General features: G+C 38.5%; 1 protein-coding gene across 5 annotated transcripts in view; it reads right to left on the minus strand.

Annotated features, from left to right (window-relative positions):
• The window catches only part of dennd1b (DENN/MADD domain containing 1B), a 105,806-nt gene that overhangs the window by 19,715 nt on the left and 72,417 nt on the right, over positions 1–13,674 (minus strand). For all 5 annotated transcript variants that reach the window (XM_011474043.4, XM_078945883.1, XM_011474042.4 and 2 more), the window contains 2 exons: positions 5,709–5,834; positions 1,469–1,570 (listed from right to left, as the gene is read on the minus strand). In XM_011474043.4, the coding sequence (XP_011472345.1) occupies positions 1,469–1,570; positions 5,709–5,834 (228 nt within the window). The remainder of the gene's footprint in view (positions 1–1,468; positions 1,571–5,708; positions 5,835–13,674) is intronic.

Raw genomic sequence — 13,674 nt, forward strand, 5'->3', positions numbered from 1 at the left:
TTTAGCACTGCAAGAATTTATAACGTGCTGCTGCATTACATTTACAGTTCAAAGTTGCTCAAATCATGAGACTTGGAGCTGATAATGGAAGAAAATAGGTGATTTAAGGGAAGTGAAAGCAGAATCTATCAGTAAAGAACTTGGAGAAAAGCAATTTCCTGCTGTGGTATTGCAACGGCTACGTCGCAAGTTTTGCTTTAGAATCATCCAAGTGCTTCAAACTGTTTGTAATGTGCGTCAAGTTCCATCAATCCAAGAATGTGGATTCATTTTTTAAACTAAAGAAAAGTGAGCCCAAACGGTTTCTGATTAATGACTTCATTTCCACGTGTGCAATTTGTTTCAATCCATGAGAAAATAAATGTGGCCACACATGTGGAGTGTTGCTTGCATATTGGTGAGTGGATGTGGGTCATGGTCAGAGCAGTGCTCGAGCGAACCACTGGCCCCACTCACTTTAGTCAAAAGAGGAGTGGACCAGATAAGCTCACTCCATCCCTCGTGCTGAAGAGGAGTAGATGATAAGGGCCTGTTTCCCAATGCTACTGCCGAGGCAGGAGCCATCCGGGAGGAGGCTTTGAACTGTTGCTCACTATCTGCTCTGGCTGGGAAAATTATGTACCACATGTCCAAAGTAACAAAAGGCTGATTGAGGGCCACTGTGCTGTACTCTCAGGGGTAAATCACATTACTATCATGGGTCAGCGAGCACAAAGGGTTAGGGAGAGCATTAGAAAAGGGTGAGAAGAACCTTTCTTCAGAGTCAGAGGTGTTGTTTCTCACGGTTCCGGCACTTCTAAGTTTAGCTGTACTGAGGGGATTTAGGGGGAAACATAATAAGTTTACACAAGTAATGTTTTTTTTTGGTTTCTAAGGGAAACCAGGGAGGAATAAAGGATACCACGTAGAGTTGACAATATCTATCAGGTTCTCTAACGAGGAAGTTCAGTTTTGGCATGGAGGTATTTCCTCATTTAGAAACTCCTTGCATGATAAGTACAGTTCGTCCACGTTAGGCAATTTATCGCAGCTTTGTTTGTGCTGTGGATAAAACTGAGCAAACAGAGAAACATTAAGCCGAGTACTCAGAGATAACCACCATAAACAGTTTGTAAGGGTCAGTAACCGCCTAAAACCCCTGGCTTCACTCTTCCACATTCCTCCACACTCCAGCCCACTAAACTGTCAAGATACTAAAGGTTTGCCGAGCACAACACAAACTCTGAGAGAGCATCAGTCAATAGCAGTGGCTCTCCTCCGAGAATGACATCTCCTCAAAATAGGAGATCTCAAAACAAAGTGATGCTGATAGGAAAGGTTGTTTGCTTTCTTTTTGCTTGAAACATACAGCGGAAGGGAATCCACTCATATGAACACGTTTATGATGTGGGAAAGACCGACATTTACTTTTCTAAAGGGAAAATGTAAAAGGAAAACAAGGTTTTCTGTTTAAAATGTCAGTTTGTACCTGCTTAAAGAGCTGTAAGTTGACAGCCATGGACAGGAAGTTCTTCATGGTGGTGGAGCGATGGTTCACAAAGCTCTCTTCACAGAATGTAATTGGCTCTCCCTGTGATAAGGACAAAAAAAGATTGTTAATTATTACTTTCTTTCTTATTCTTGCACCAAATTTTCAGTACTGTGTAAGTCACTTTTGTTTGCACAGTTTGGCCAGAGGTGTGACTTATATTCAAAAGCGACTTATGTGATTTTTTATAAACATAAATAAGCTCATCTATTAGTTATTTTCCCACAAACAACTGTCTGTGGCTAATAACTTTGAACTGTATTTATTCCTCAAACAATGTAAACATTTCTGCAGAACTGAGTTAATTTCTTCATTAGTAAAGAAACTGAAAACCGCCCAAAACTATTACTAAAAGTTAAGAGGTAAAAGAAGAAGAAAAGCATGTCAAGATGAAAAAATAAAGTCTCCTCTAAGTAGCTCAAACATGTTCTAGCCTGGACCAGACGACAGCATCCCAGTAAACTTTCCATTCTCCTAAGAGCACATTATCACTTTATTGCTATTTCTTACATCATCTGTGTAAGGCCTGTGAGCTAAACACACGGAGGATGACAACAGAACCACTCCAGGACAATCACACGCCGCCCTCCAGTCATTTTCAATTCACATTTTGCTCGTAATTAACATAATTCTCACATTTCAGTGATGTTCTAAATTCCTCTGAAGTAAAACAATGTGCTTTGTCTCTTCTGGGCTACAAGCACAGCATGGAACATAAAAACAAGCCAACACCAGAGACTAACCTCATTTTCTACGACAGGCAGTTCATAGCACAAAAATGAAAACCCAAATTACATCACAGCAGCACAGATCCACTTTCATCACTAGTTTTGAAGCCACATTCTCATAAAACTTGAGCTGAAAGTCGTCTGCATTCAGGTTTGGCTGATCATTCAGCCTCCAACATTGCAGGACCAATCTGAGGCTAAAAAAAGAGAGTGGGAATAATACGTACATGGCAAATGCTGCTTAAAAAGCTTTCAAATCACAGATGAGTGTTTAAAAAATATTTGGGCTCCCACAGACTTGCACTGGAGTGAGTGGAGACACCACTGTGCAGGGATGCTCTCAAAGTGACTTGAGTAGCAAAAGTGGGACAGAATTAGTGAATTGATCTGCTTTTAGAACAGGAGTTCGACTTCAAACTAGAAAACTCACTTTCCTTTTTTATGACATTAAATGATTAAAAGAAAAACTCCATCAAGTTGAACACATTTTAAAGCACTTATAAACTCAATCAGAAACACAAGTAGTGTTCAATATTTCAAAATGACAGAGGGTGAATTTAAGCACAAATAAACTAAAACATTTTTTTGTAATTGAAATCTTTACCAAAAGAGCTATATGTTTTAAAGCTTTAATGCCATTTAGATATCTCTTTCCATGGTTGACTTGACCTAAAAGGTCTGGATTTTCATATTTTAAATAAAATACAGTGTTAAAGTAATAATGCTCATTAAGCTCCATCAAAGTTGCTAAATTCAGCAACACAAAATACTGAATATCTCGTCTTTGTTTCCTTTAAACATTATTTCCATAAACCAACCAGCTTTTTTCATATTTTCTGCTCACCATCTTTCACAGATGATAACTTTATAATGACACTTGAAGACCCACAGTGATGTTTTTGGTGTTTTTATCTTGTTCTAATTGCATTTTTCTGATGAAAGAGAACATGTATAAAGAAAATGAAGCATAAAAATGCATATCTGTGTGTTTCTCTATTCAAATTGTTGTTAGTAAAGAGCAGACAAAAAAATAACATTTTGAAAAAGAGCTTATTTGTGTGGGAGGGTGGGCCACAAGCTCCCTGCTTTGCTGTAAGCTAGGGGGAGAGGGGGTAAAAAGAGAGCTCTCAGCATCGGAGAAAGGAGGGAAGACAGGTTGCTAAGCGACGGACTCTCCCACAACTCCAAGGCAAATTTCTAAAGAACTCCAGCTGCTCTGCAGAAACTATGTTCTAGAAAACAACTCAGATTTTTTGGATTATAACTGAAAACTGTATAATCCTAATTAAAAGACCAATGGGAACACTTTTACAATAGATCAAAAATGGAATGAGTGGGACTTAAATGATGTGTTGTCTTACACAATATTATTGAATGGCTGCTTGCCAAACCAGCAGAAACTTTTGCTAAAACATGTCTTAATATCTCTCCACTTAGCAAGTGTTCCTCATCACCATTTGAGTTCTACGGTATTTCAGGGTCTTTTATCAGACATGTTTGTAACTCTGAGCCAGTGAGAAACACTTCCCAGTTTTGTTTTATTTACAACTAATGGAAGCTCCCACTAGGCATCCACACCTACCCTTCTGTTGAGGCATATGGGTCTGTGAACCACGCAACACAGCTCATCTCAACGAGGAAAAGCAACATTCGAATGTAAGAATATCTCAAACATCTTCATTAAATTAGATTTGCTATTGCAGTTTTAATATGTATGTTAAAGCTGGGCCAAGAAAAAAGAAAAAAAAAAAAACTCAGCTGAAAAAAATAGCTGTATGTTATCTTCCCACACAAACACGGGAGTCTGAGCGCATGTGTCAGAAGGGAAGCAGTTTGTTCGTATACTGCCAGTATACAGAGAAAAGAGAGACAGCATCAATAATGTAGCATCTTGACTCCAGGAGTCCACACAGTCCAATTAATCTCAAAGCCAAAGGAACAAAGGCTTTGCTATTTGACAAACAGGACATGGTGTAGTTTGCTCTGTTCTGACTTAGATTTGATAAGCAGAGAAGATCCAGAAAAGAAATGTTCAGGGGGCTTAGTGAAGGAGAGTTAAACACCGAAGGTGGCTAAAAGGGATCTTCAAAGGGAACGTCCTGACTCGTTTCAGCTCCTCTGACATTTCAGCGCCTCAGACAGGCCCACCTTAGCTCTGCGCTCTGACTGAAAGAAACACCATTTCCTCTGAATCCAAGCTGCTTCACTCCAAACAGACACAAGGAAAGTTTGACTTTCTTCCCCTCAAATGAGATCACAACTATGATCTGCAAATTCAGGAAAAAAACATGTTATATTCATGGTTGATGCTGTGACCCAGCATGCTTCGTGAAATGTGTCCTTGTCATTTTGAGGCTGTCTAAACAAGGATAAAAACAGCCTCTGAACGTGTGTCAGAACTTCTTGAATATCCTTTTTAATTGCTGTCATACTCGCTTGTAATCAACAAATCTGATACAAGGAGGAAAAAACAAAAATCAAAACTTAAATCCGGATTATTTTGACAAGTTTTCTTCAGGAAGCTCTAAAATCCAATTAGCATGAAAACGACTACAAATTTAGATCCCATTTTTCACAACACTTGAGCCCATCTTCATGGCCAACATAGTTTATGTCCATAATCATCTCCTTCCTATTTTATCCTCTAATAACTGTACATTTTAAAATTGATTTTTACATAAACGAGCTGTAACTTAAAAATATTAAAGACATCAGATTTGGCAATTGGTAATGCAGTTAAGTGCAATGTTTGTAAAATATTAGCACACTGTCAGAAAAAAAAGCTAAAAATTGGGTATGCATAATTAAAGATGAATTATTAGGATTCACTGCATTTAGGCATTGATTTAGTTTCAATTAAAGCAAAAACAGAAGAGAATCAAAGAGCCACTCCAGCAAAAATCCTCTGTTTGGTGTTTTAACATGTTCTTGTAGCATTTTTCTCATGAAAGATTTTCTGTGTCTGTGCTGCCATCTGGCCCAAAACTGTACGGCTGGATAGCTCCAATACTGCTCACCATTTTTGTTGCAATTGTAATGTTATGTTGGTGTTGTGAGGGGCTGTAGGATAGCGGGATACAGTGTAAAAAAAAATAAAAAATGAGCGCAGGCTTACTCCTTGCCCCAAAACTCAGAGGTGAATTTCAAATGAACTACTGCCACTCTGCAGAAACTAAGTCCTAGAAAATGACACAATTTTTTTTTTATTTTGGCTAAAAACAGAATCATAGTTATTAAAAGAACACTGTGAACATTTTTAAAGTAGATCAAAAGATAATTGGAGTAGGACTTTAAAGTAAATCACAACAGTAAAAGCATCAAGTCATTCAAATTGTTTGAATGACAGAAAAAATCAGCATTTTTATGAAAAAAAAGGTTTAATTTAAGAAACTAGAATTTGTAAAACTAAAGTGTTTGTGTACAGGTAAGGAGAGGGGTGAGGAGATCCTTACGGGTTTATATCTGAGGGCATCGCGGTACGATCCAAATAGAGCGGCCTGCGCTCTCAGGAAGGCCCTTGCCACGCCGCTTCCTGTCGCCGTCGATTGCTTCTTCAGCTTGCTCTTCAGGGAGGACATCTGGTGGAAAATATGGAAAGAAAATGTGGAGGAGAGGGAAAGAGGGAGGGATGGGAGGTGGAGAGCAGAGATAGAGGTTGGAAGGAAGGTGAGATAGAAGGACGGATGGAGAGACGAAGGGGTAAAAGTTAAATTATCACCTCTGAAATTGGTGGAAGAAACAGCTAGCCCGTTCAGGGTGTGAAGTATCACATTTGCAGGTCATCTTAAAAAAAGTAAGAAAAAAATAAGAAAAGCTTCAGCCTTTCCTTCAAGCTTATCTGTTATGCTGCTGGGAGCACCTGCTGCTTTGCTAATTGAGCGGTACAAGAGGCGACAGGAGGGAGGGGACAAAAGAGGATAAATGGAAATAAATGGAATCTTTGCTCGTCCTCATGCAACCCCCCCTCCCCCCCCCCCCCCCCAATCTTTCTTTTCTCATTTTTGCCTCCATGTCTTACTCTCCTTTTCCTTCTATCCAGTCCTGCTGCTTTTCCCTCCCCTCTTGGCTCTCCCGGGCTCCCTCTAGAAAGGGATTCTCGACATAAAACGTCTTTAATTATTTCCCCCACTCCTGGCTCCATCTCCAGGCGAGAGTGGAGGAGCAGCAGGCCCAGGCTCGTTTCAGGATGACAAAAGATTCACCCAGGCCACCCGGCCCTGGGGAGTCTGGGAAGGAAGTTGTCAAGAGGCTCTCCTCACCTGCTCAGCAGTGGTCTGACTGTGTTGTGGCAGTGCGAGGAGGAGGCAGACATACAGTAGTGATGTCATGGAGCGAGGGGCTGCTGCTCCCCTCCATATGATCTGTGCCAGCTTTGCACACAAGCATCGCACTTGATTGGCTTGTACACAGGGCCTGGATTTCTGAGATGCAGCAGCAGAGGACTGGCTGTATCTGAGCAGGAACTAAGATTTTACTGTTAAAATTGTAAACGTTAAACAATAAAACAACTTTTTCATTTTGTGCATCTCAACTCTTCTTTAAAAAGAGAGGGAACAAGTATCAACAGAAAAAGCTCGATATTTGTGCACATGAAAGAGCAGAATTGTGCATGTACCCGATGAGAATTTAATGATTTGCCCACAAGCACTTCAGCAGAGTGAACCCTGAACGATCCACACTTGAAACTCCTCGGCTTTTCGTGCTGCACAGTGAAACGCACTAAAATAAAAACTAAATTATAAAGTTCACGCAATCACAATATTCATTTAAACACCGATAAAATAAAATAGAAACAGTTTATAACAACCAGATGACAGGAATACAACAGTTCCAGTTAGCAGCCCGTTTTTTCAAGTTGACACTGAATTAAAAATTGTCACCAGTCCATTCGAATCTCAGTCGCAACATAATGATTATTATTTGTTCCTATGATCGTCTGGCTTGTAAAATTTTGGAAAGCATCGTGACCAACATCTATCAACTTTTATTATAATTTATTAACTTTTATCAAAACAGATGGAGGACAAGAGGAAAGAGAGCAACCGAAAATATGAGCCTTCCTAAATATAATTGACCGCAGATCCTGTGCAGCGTAGTGAAACTCCAAACCAGGTCTGTTTCAATCAGAGGTGGCCAGATGCAACACGCTGTGAAGCTGCAAACGTTAGACTGATATCACAGTCTGGTATCAGCAATTAGTCTGTCTGCAAGACTTTGGGGAGGAGAAGCAAAGTGTGAGCACAGCTCTTAGAGGGCAGGCTAAGAGACAAAGGAGGAAAGTGAGAGGAAAAGATTGGCAGTGTTAAACTGGGACAAACACAAAATGAACTGTGTTGATTCTGCTCCCCTGGGCTTTCTTCACTCTCCACTACGTCCCTGTTCTGCCATTGTAAATGTTCCAGGCATCAAACAAAAAGTTTATCACTGTTAAATTAACAAGTGTCATCTCCATATTCACTCATTGCGCTAAATGCTTTTATGTTTATGTAAAGCCCTTTCTGGAATTAATATTTCATGTTTATGTGCATTTCCAGTGATTTTTTTTTTTATCCTTGCAATCATTAAACTCTTTTTTTTCTTCTTTTGGTGTGTGTGTGTGGGGGGGGGGGGGGGGGGGGGGAATCAAAGCGAACACAATGTCAGTCTAAGAGGGGGAGGCATACCCTAAAGACTGTCAGAGCAGACGGGATAGCAGAGTTTACTCTGCACACAGTCAACTTCTATACAGCAGCTTTGAACGTGTGAGAGCACTCCAGTGGCAAACGCTTTTTAATGAGGCTGGGACACAATCACTGCTCCTGCTTCCCAGTCTCACCAAAAATGGGCAATAGAGTGATGATTTTAAAGTGTATGCATGAGAAGCACTACGAAAAAATACACTACTTTAGTCGTGCTTAATGATTAATTAAACTGCCACGTATAGCAAGTCAAATAGTGGTAGTGGATTGGAACAAACATCATCTGAGCTAATAGAAATCAAAGCACACTTCAAGGTGCGCTCATTCACATTCCCCGACGCAAAAAATAAATGTGTACCAAGTAATTGGAGTTTGAATATGGCGCCTACGCTACAATCATCAGGTATGCCTCCACGATAATGGCTCTGTCAAACTAATTAACTTCTACAGTTTGAGTGAAGCTAACGAGATGCGTACAGGCATCAGAGGAAGGCCAGGCTCTACAGGTGATAACCCTATTTGGCGGTGACATTTTTTAGTGTAAAGTCACAGTGGCGGTGATGAGATCAAAGCCAGAGACTCCCCCATTGGGTCCAATTAGAACTATAGCATTGTGCAGGGAAGGGGTGGCGGAAGGAGAGAGGGGAGTGGGTGGCTGAGGGAGATGGAGAAAAAAAAAAAAACAGTTGAGTTATGATATTCATAATCTATGCAGAGAGGCCTTTCCAGTACAGGTCTTCTCCCCATAGCTGTGATCTTTTCAATTTACATCAAGGGAAGATGGTCGAGGATGAAAGCGGGGCATCCAAGGCGCACAGCCCACAGAGGGCAGACATGGGGCCTCATTAAGGCCCGGCCCAGACAGCCCAAACAGGGCTTGAAGTGTGTCACATAAAGAGCATGGGGTCAAAGGTCGCACATAGAACAGATCTCCATTTAACTCTCCAGCTGGAAATGGTAATTAGCAGGTGCAATGATGATCCCTGTCTGACTGTAAGGGATCATCCTATTGTAGGTGACGTTGGGCGTCTGTGTGTGAATGGACGTACCGGGCCTCACTGCACTCACACACTTATTAATGGCTCTAATGCAAACGTAAAAATGCAAGTGGAAAAATGTAGTTTCTAGATCCATATCATTGAACCACTTGAAGGGGTAGGAATGAATACGACTTTTCCTCTACCCACTTCATCCCATTTTGTTAATCATGTTAATACTGCAATTGAACTATTTTATTTAGTGTTTGAAAATAAAAGTAAAATCAATCAATCACCTTAGAGATCTTGGAAACATGATAAAATGATAGTTCTGAAAGAGCTTATCATGCAAAGATTGGTGTATAAATACTGAGGTTAAACTTTAGAAAAAGATGCTTAAGAATAACTGAGAAAGGATTTTTCTCTCCATAAAGATCCAAATATTGAGGTTCAGCTTTAAGACATCTTTTAATCTCTAATTTTAAATTTAGTTTGAATGGAGCAAAAAACTTTAGAACTTTAGAAATAAACTGTACAGCTTCTTTCTTTTGCACTCACAATTGTTAAAAAATGCAATATGTTATATACGCAACATTGTTAATATTGTCATTGAGGTTTTTAGGTTGACAATTTTAAACCTGTCTGGGGACTAAAGATGAAAAATAGTCCTCTGGGCTAATTCTGGCGGATTGCAATAATACTTTTAATCTGCCCTGTCCCTGTTAAATAAACAAACAAAGAAATAAATAAATAAATAGAAAGTAACTGTTCAGGCAGGTTCTCTTGAAGGGATTATAAAGGTGATAATACTAAAGTTACTGTTAAATGTTGTTCACACATCCTTATTCCACCCTTATTCCAACCAGTGAACAAACGTGTGATAATAAAATTTGTTGTTTTTAGATAATAAGTGAATAATCCAAATGAAAAACAGCACTGCAAAGAAAAAAAAAGAGAAAAAGAGAAAAAAAAAGACACTTTCTACAAACCTGCTGCAATATGGATTTTTTTTAAGTTGCTGCTAATATTTAAAAAAAAAAGTTTTCTTCTTTTTTTTTGGCCATACATATTGTGTAATTCAATTAACAATACTACAAACTGCAGTAAATTCTTGCTTTATTTGCACTTTGTAAGTTAACATGATAAAATTGCCTTTTTTAAATAATACATACAAGATTTAGATGTATTTTTTAAAATATGATTATGATTTATTTGACTAATTTCATCCCAAATTGGATGTGATCATAGGCTCATTTTTGTGACATCTAAAATTGTATCAGAAAAATTATGATTTACATTAAATAAATCAACACCTTTACATAGGTGGAAAATATTTTCCATCATTGAGTTTAGCATATTTGAAAACATAAGATGCCAAACTAAACAGTGAAAAGAGGAAAACACAAAAGCATGTGCAGAACCCTCACTGTATAAAATGTCCCTCCAGCAGGGAAATGTGGTTTAAATTTAATAAAGAAAGTGGACCGTCACAAGTTAACAGCAAATTAACTCTTAAATATGACCAGTGAATGCAAAACATGACTGTGCCTAAATGTTTATGGGGAGGTTATGTAAAATTAAAAGATTAAATAAAAGATTTAGGATAAAAGTTCTGTAGAATTTTAAGTAAAAAGTCTGTTTTATAAACATACAGACATTTAATTAGAAATTCACTGAAATTTAAAAACATTTTTTCTGTGTATTTTTAAAATTTAAAACACTTTGGAGTCATCCAAGAAAACTGCATTCGGCCTACTTTAGTGGTGTTAAAATGATAGATATTAAAATAAAATGGGCTGATAAAATATAAATAAAGCACAAAAAAAACTTTAAGTATCTCAAAGAAAAAATAATCTACACAGAAATGCTAACTATATATTTAGAATTTCTGTGTAAAAAAAAAAAAAAGAATATATATATATATATATATATGTATGAAATTCAGCCTGGCAAGCCTCACCCACATAATGACCCCGACACTTGTCTGTTGTTATAAAAAAATGAATAAAAAGTTGAGTTCTCTCCTCACAAAAAGAGTGTTTTGTTTAAGATTCTGTCCAGGGAAAGAAAGCCATGGGGACGCAATTAAAGAACTACAAAGAAAAAAATAGTTATGAAAATCTCCCACTTTCTTTTGATGTGCTGCAGTCTACACACATGGCAGGCGCACCAACACAGACACAGACACAAACATCTGAACAAAGAACAGAAAAACAGTACACTCCTAACAACCACAAATGTACTGACACACAAATATCATACGGGTTGCAATTTATAGAACCATTCATTGAATTAAAAATAAATGCCAGACATATTTTTTTCTTTCAATTAACCTTTTTTCTTTTAGTAAAATTGCACAATAGCAGAGACTATTGTTTTAACTGGTGGGGAGGAGTCATTTAATACTCTTATGAGGTATAATTATTATAAATTACAAAAAAATTAGGGAGCTAAAAATACAATTGTTAAGCTCTTTGGGTGCATTAAAGATAGTGCATTGTTGAAATGAAGAGGAATTAAAAAAAACTACGGAGAAGTTCTTGTGTGTGTGTTATAATATGAGAATCTCCCCGATGTGGGGTTAACTTTGTCAAGCTGACCTCTTATAGCTTCTGAGCAGCTGAGTTTTGCATACATAATTAACTATAGCTAAATGTCATCTCTTGCTTCAATAACTATCGCGGTGGGTGTTGCTGCTTTCCTTTTTTTTTTTTTTTTTCTTATCCAGCCTGAACCGATGGCAGAACTGCAACTGGTAGCAAAAATCAAGTGCAGCTTTTAAACTCCGGAGTAAAATGAAAGGCTTCTCACTACGCAGCTCCGTTTCAAACATCCCTGCACAAGAGTAGATTATGACATTGGTACGCAGTACACAAATATTAAAGCAGTGGTTTTCCCGATGAGCCGGTCTTTACACAGACTGAATGCTCTCTGGTAATGTAAGTGAGGTGGAGCAATATCACTTCCGGGACCGAGCACGCTCAGTTTTAGTCAGCTGCTTTTGTGGAAGTGGCTCTGCTTCACCGTAAAGGCCCCACTAAAATGCATTGGCCTCATCTGAACTGAAAGAGGAACTGGTGGACAAACTAAAAATCTCAGAGTAGGAAAAGTTTCCAGCTGAACTAAATGTGAAGAAAATTCCTGGCCGCCGGGGCGTAGGTGTGTGTGTGTGTGTGTGAGAGAGAGAGTGAGTTTTGCCTGCTGTTCCCTACTGTAGATGTTGTTCTCTGGGAACTGAGCTCCAAATTAAAGCTGCAATGTTTGATTAAGTGTGCCAGGTGATCTCAGGAGAGGCACACAGACACAACCTCAACCCCCTCATTCATTTGTAAACCTCCAAATGCAGGCTTGAAATACAGGAAGTAGGAGTGTATGCTGTAAATTCCCCCCTTGATTGGGAATACAAATGATCAAATGTGCGAAGGCTAAGAATGTATAGGTACACGGTGTCAGCAAAGTAGTGAGACGCGGAGAGGAGGAGAATAGAAGGAATTAGGCTGTGATGTGAGGGAGACAGTATCTGAAAATAAAGATGTAAGCTGCACTGGAGCACCTTACCTTGAATATGCGGCAAAGAAGGAATAATACATGAAAAAAATCCCGTCATTGGTTTGGATCAATTGTCAGGATCAAATAAGAAGAAGAAAAAAAAAAAAACTGATTCAGGACCGCATTGTTTGTTTTCTGAATTAACAGACTCCTAATTTGCTATTCTTGGGTTACCTTTAATGACTAGCAGGGTAAACAACTTCTCCAAGCAAAAGTCAATTATAACTTTATCTGCACAACGTGCAGGAGAAGAAATACAGTTTGCACAAAAAAGGAACAAATACTGTGATCTACTGGGGAAAAACTATAGTTTTGTTTAGTTTTTTTTTTTTTTACACATTTCTTCTGTGTGCTTGTCAACACATCGGTTGCACTGAGAAAAGCACATTCTCCGTTAGATTAACATCAATGAACAAAACTAACGAAACTTTTACCCTTTCAGGTAGGAGAAATGTATTGCCAAAGTTAAAAATACCTTGTGTTTTCCGAGAACATGAAAAAGATTAAAAATAGATTAAAATCAAACAAAACAAAAATAAGGGATGTCCTTGATCCACACAAAAAGAGGGAAAAGAAAGGATTTTCTTTAAACATGAAATACAATTAGTATTCTGTAAGTTATAAACAGTAATTAGGAGAGAATTGTAAAAACAGCTATTTAAAGAGTTCGGTATAATTAATTTATTTTCAATGTCAAAACCTGCCTGAAGTATTTAAAACAGAAATCCAGAGCAAATCACACTTAACATGGGACCTTTGATCCTGTGACATTTCCCATTAAAAATGTCAAATCCTGCCCTGAGAAGATTTCTGTATCCTGTTTGATCAGTTAACAATTACCCCCTTATTTAGATCTGTCTCAGTTTTGCTGAACGGAACCGCTACTGGCTTGGTAGGATTTGTAATAGTCAATAAATGTGAAATATTATGTGTGAAATAGAGGGAAAAGGCCGTTAAGGGGCGGGCACTTGTGGAGCTGAAGCAGGGGTCCCGTCTAAAAGAGGCCGACTAATTCAGGACAACTGTGAACTCTGAACCTGCTAAAAGCACGACCATTGGTCAAGCCAAGCCACGTAATGAAGTCCACATGCACTCACAGTCAGCACCGCCATAATTAGAAGGATCTCTAAAAGGTTTGTTTAAATCAACATCGGAGGGCTTTGTTTTTCCCCTCACAGCCAGCGGCCTTCCCCTTTCAATCCATCTAATGTTTA

This window comes from Oryzias latipes, chromosome 4 (genome assembly GCF_053564925.1).
Source record: "Oryzias latipes strain Hd-rR chromosome 4, Olatipes_Hd-rR_3.1".
NCBI lineage: Eukaryota > Metazoa > Chordata > Actinopteri > Beloniformes > Adrianichthyidae > Oryzias > Oryzias latipes.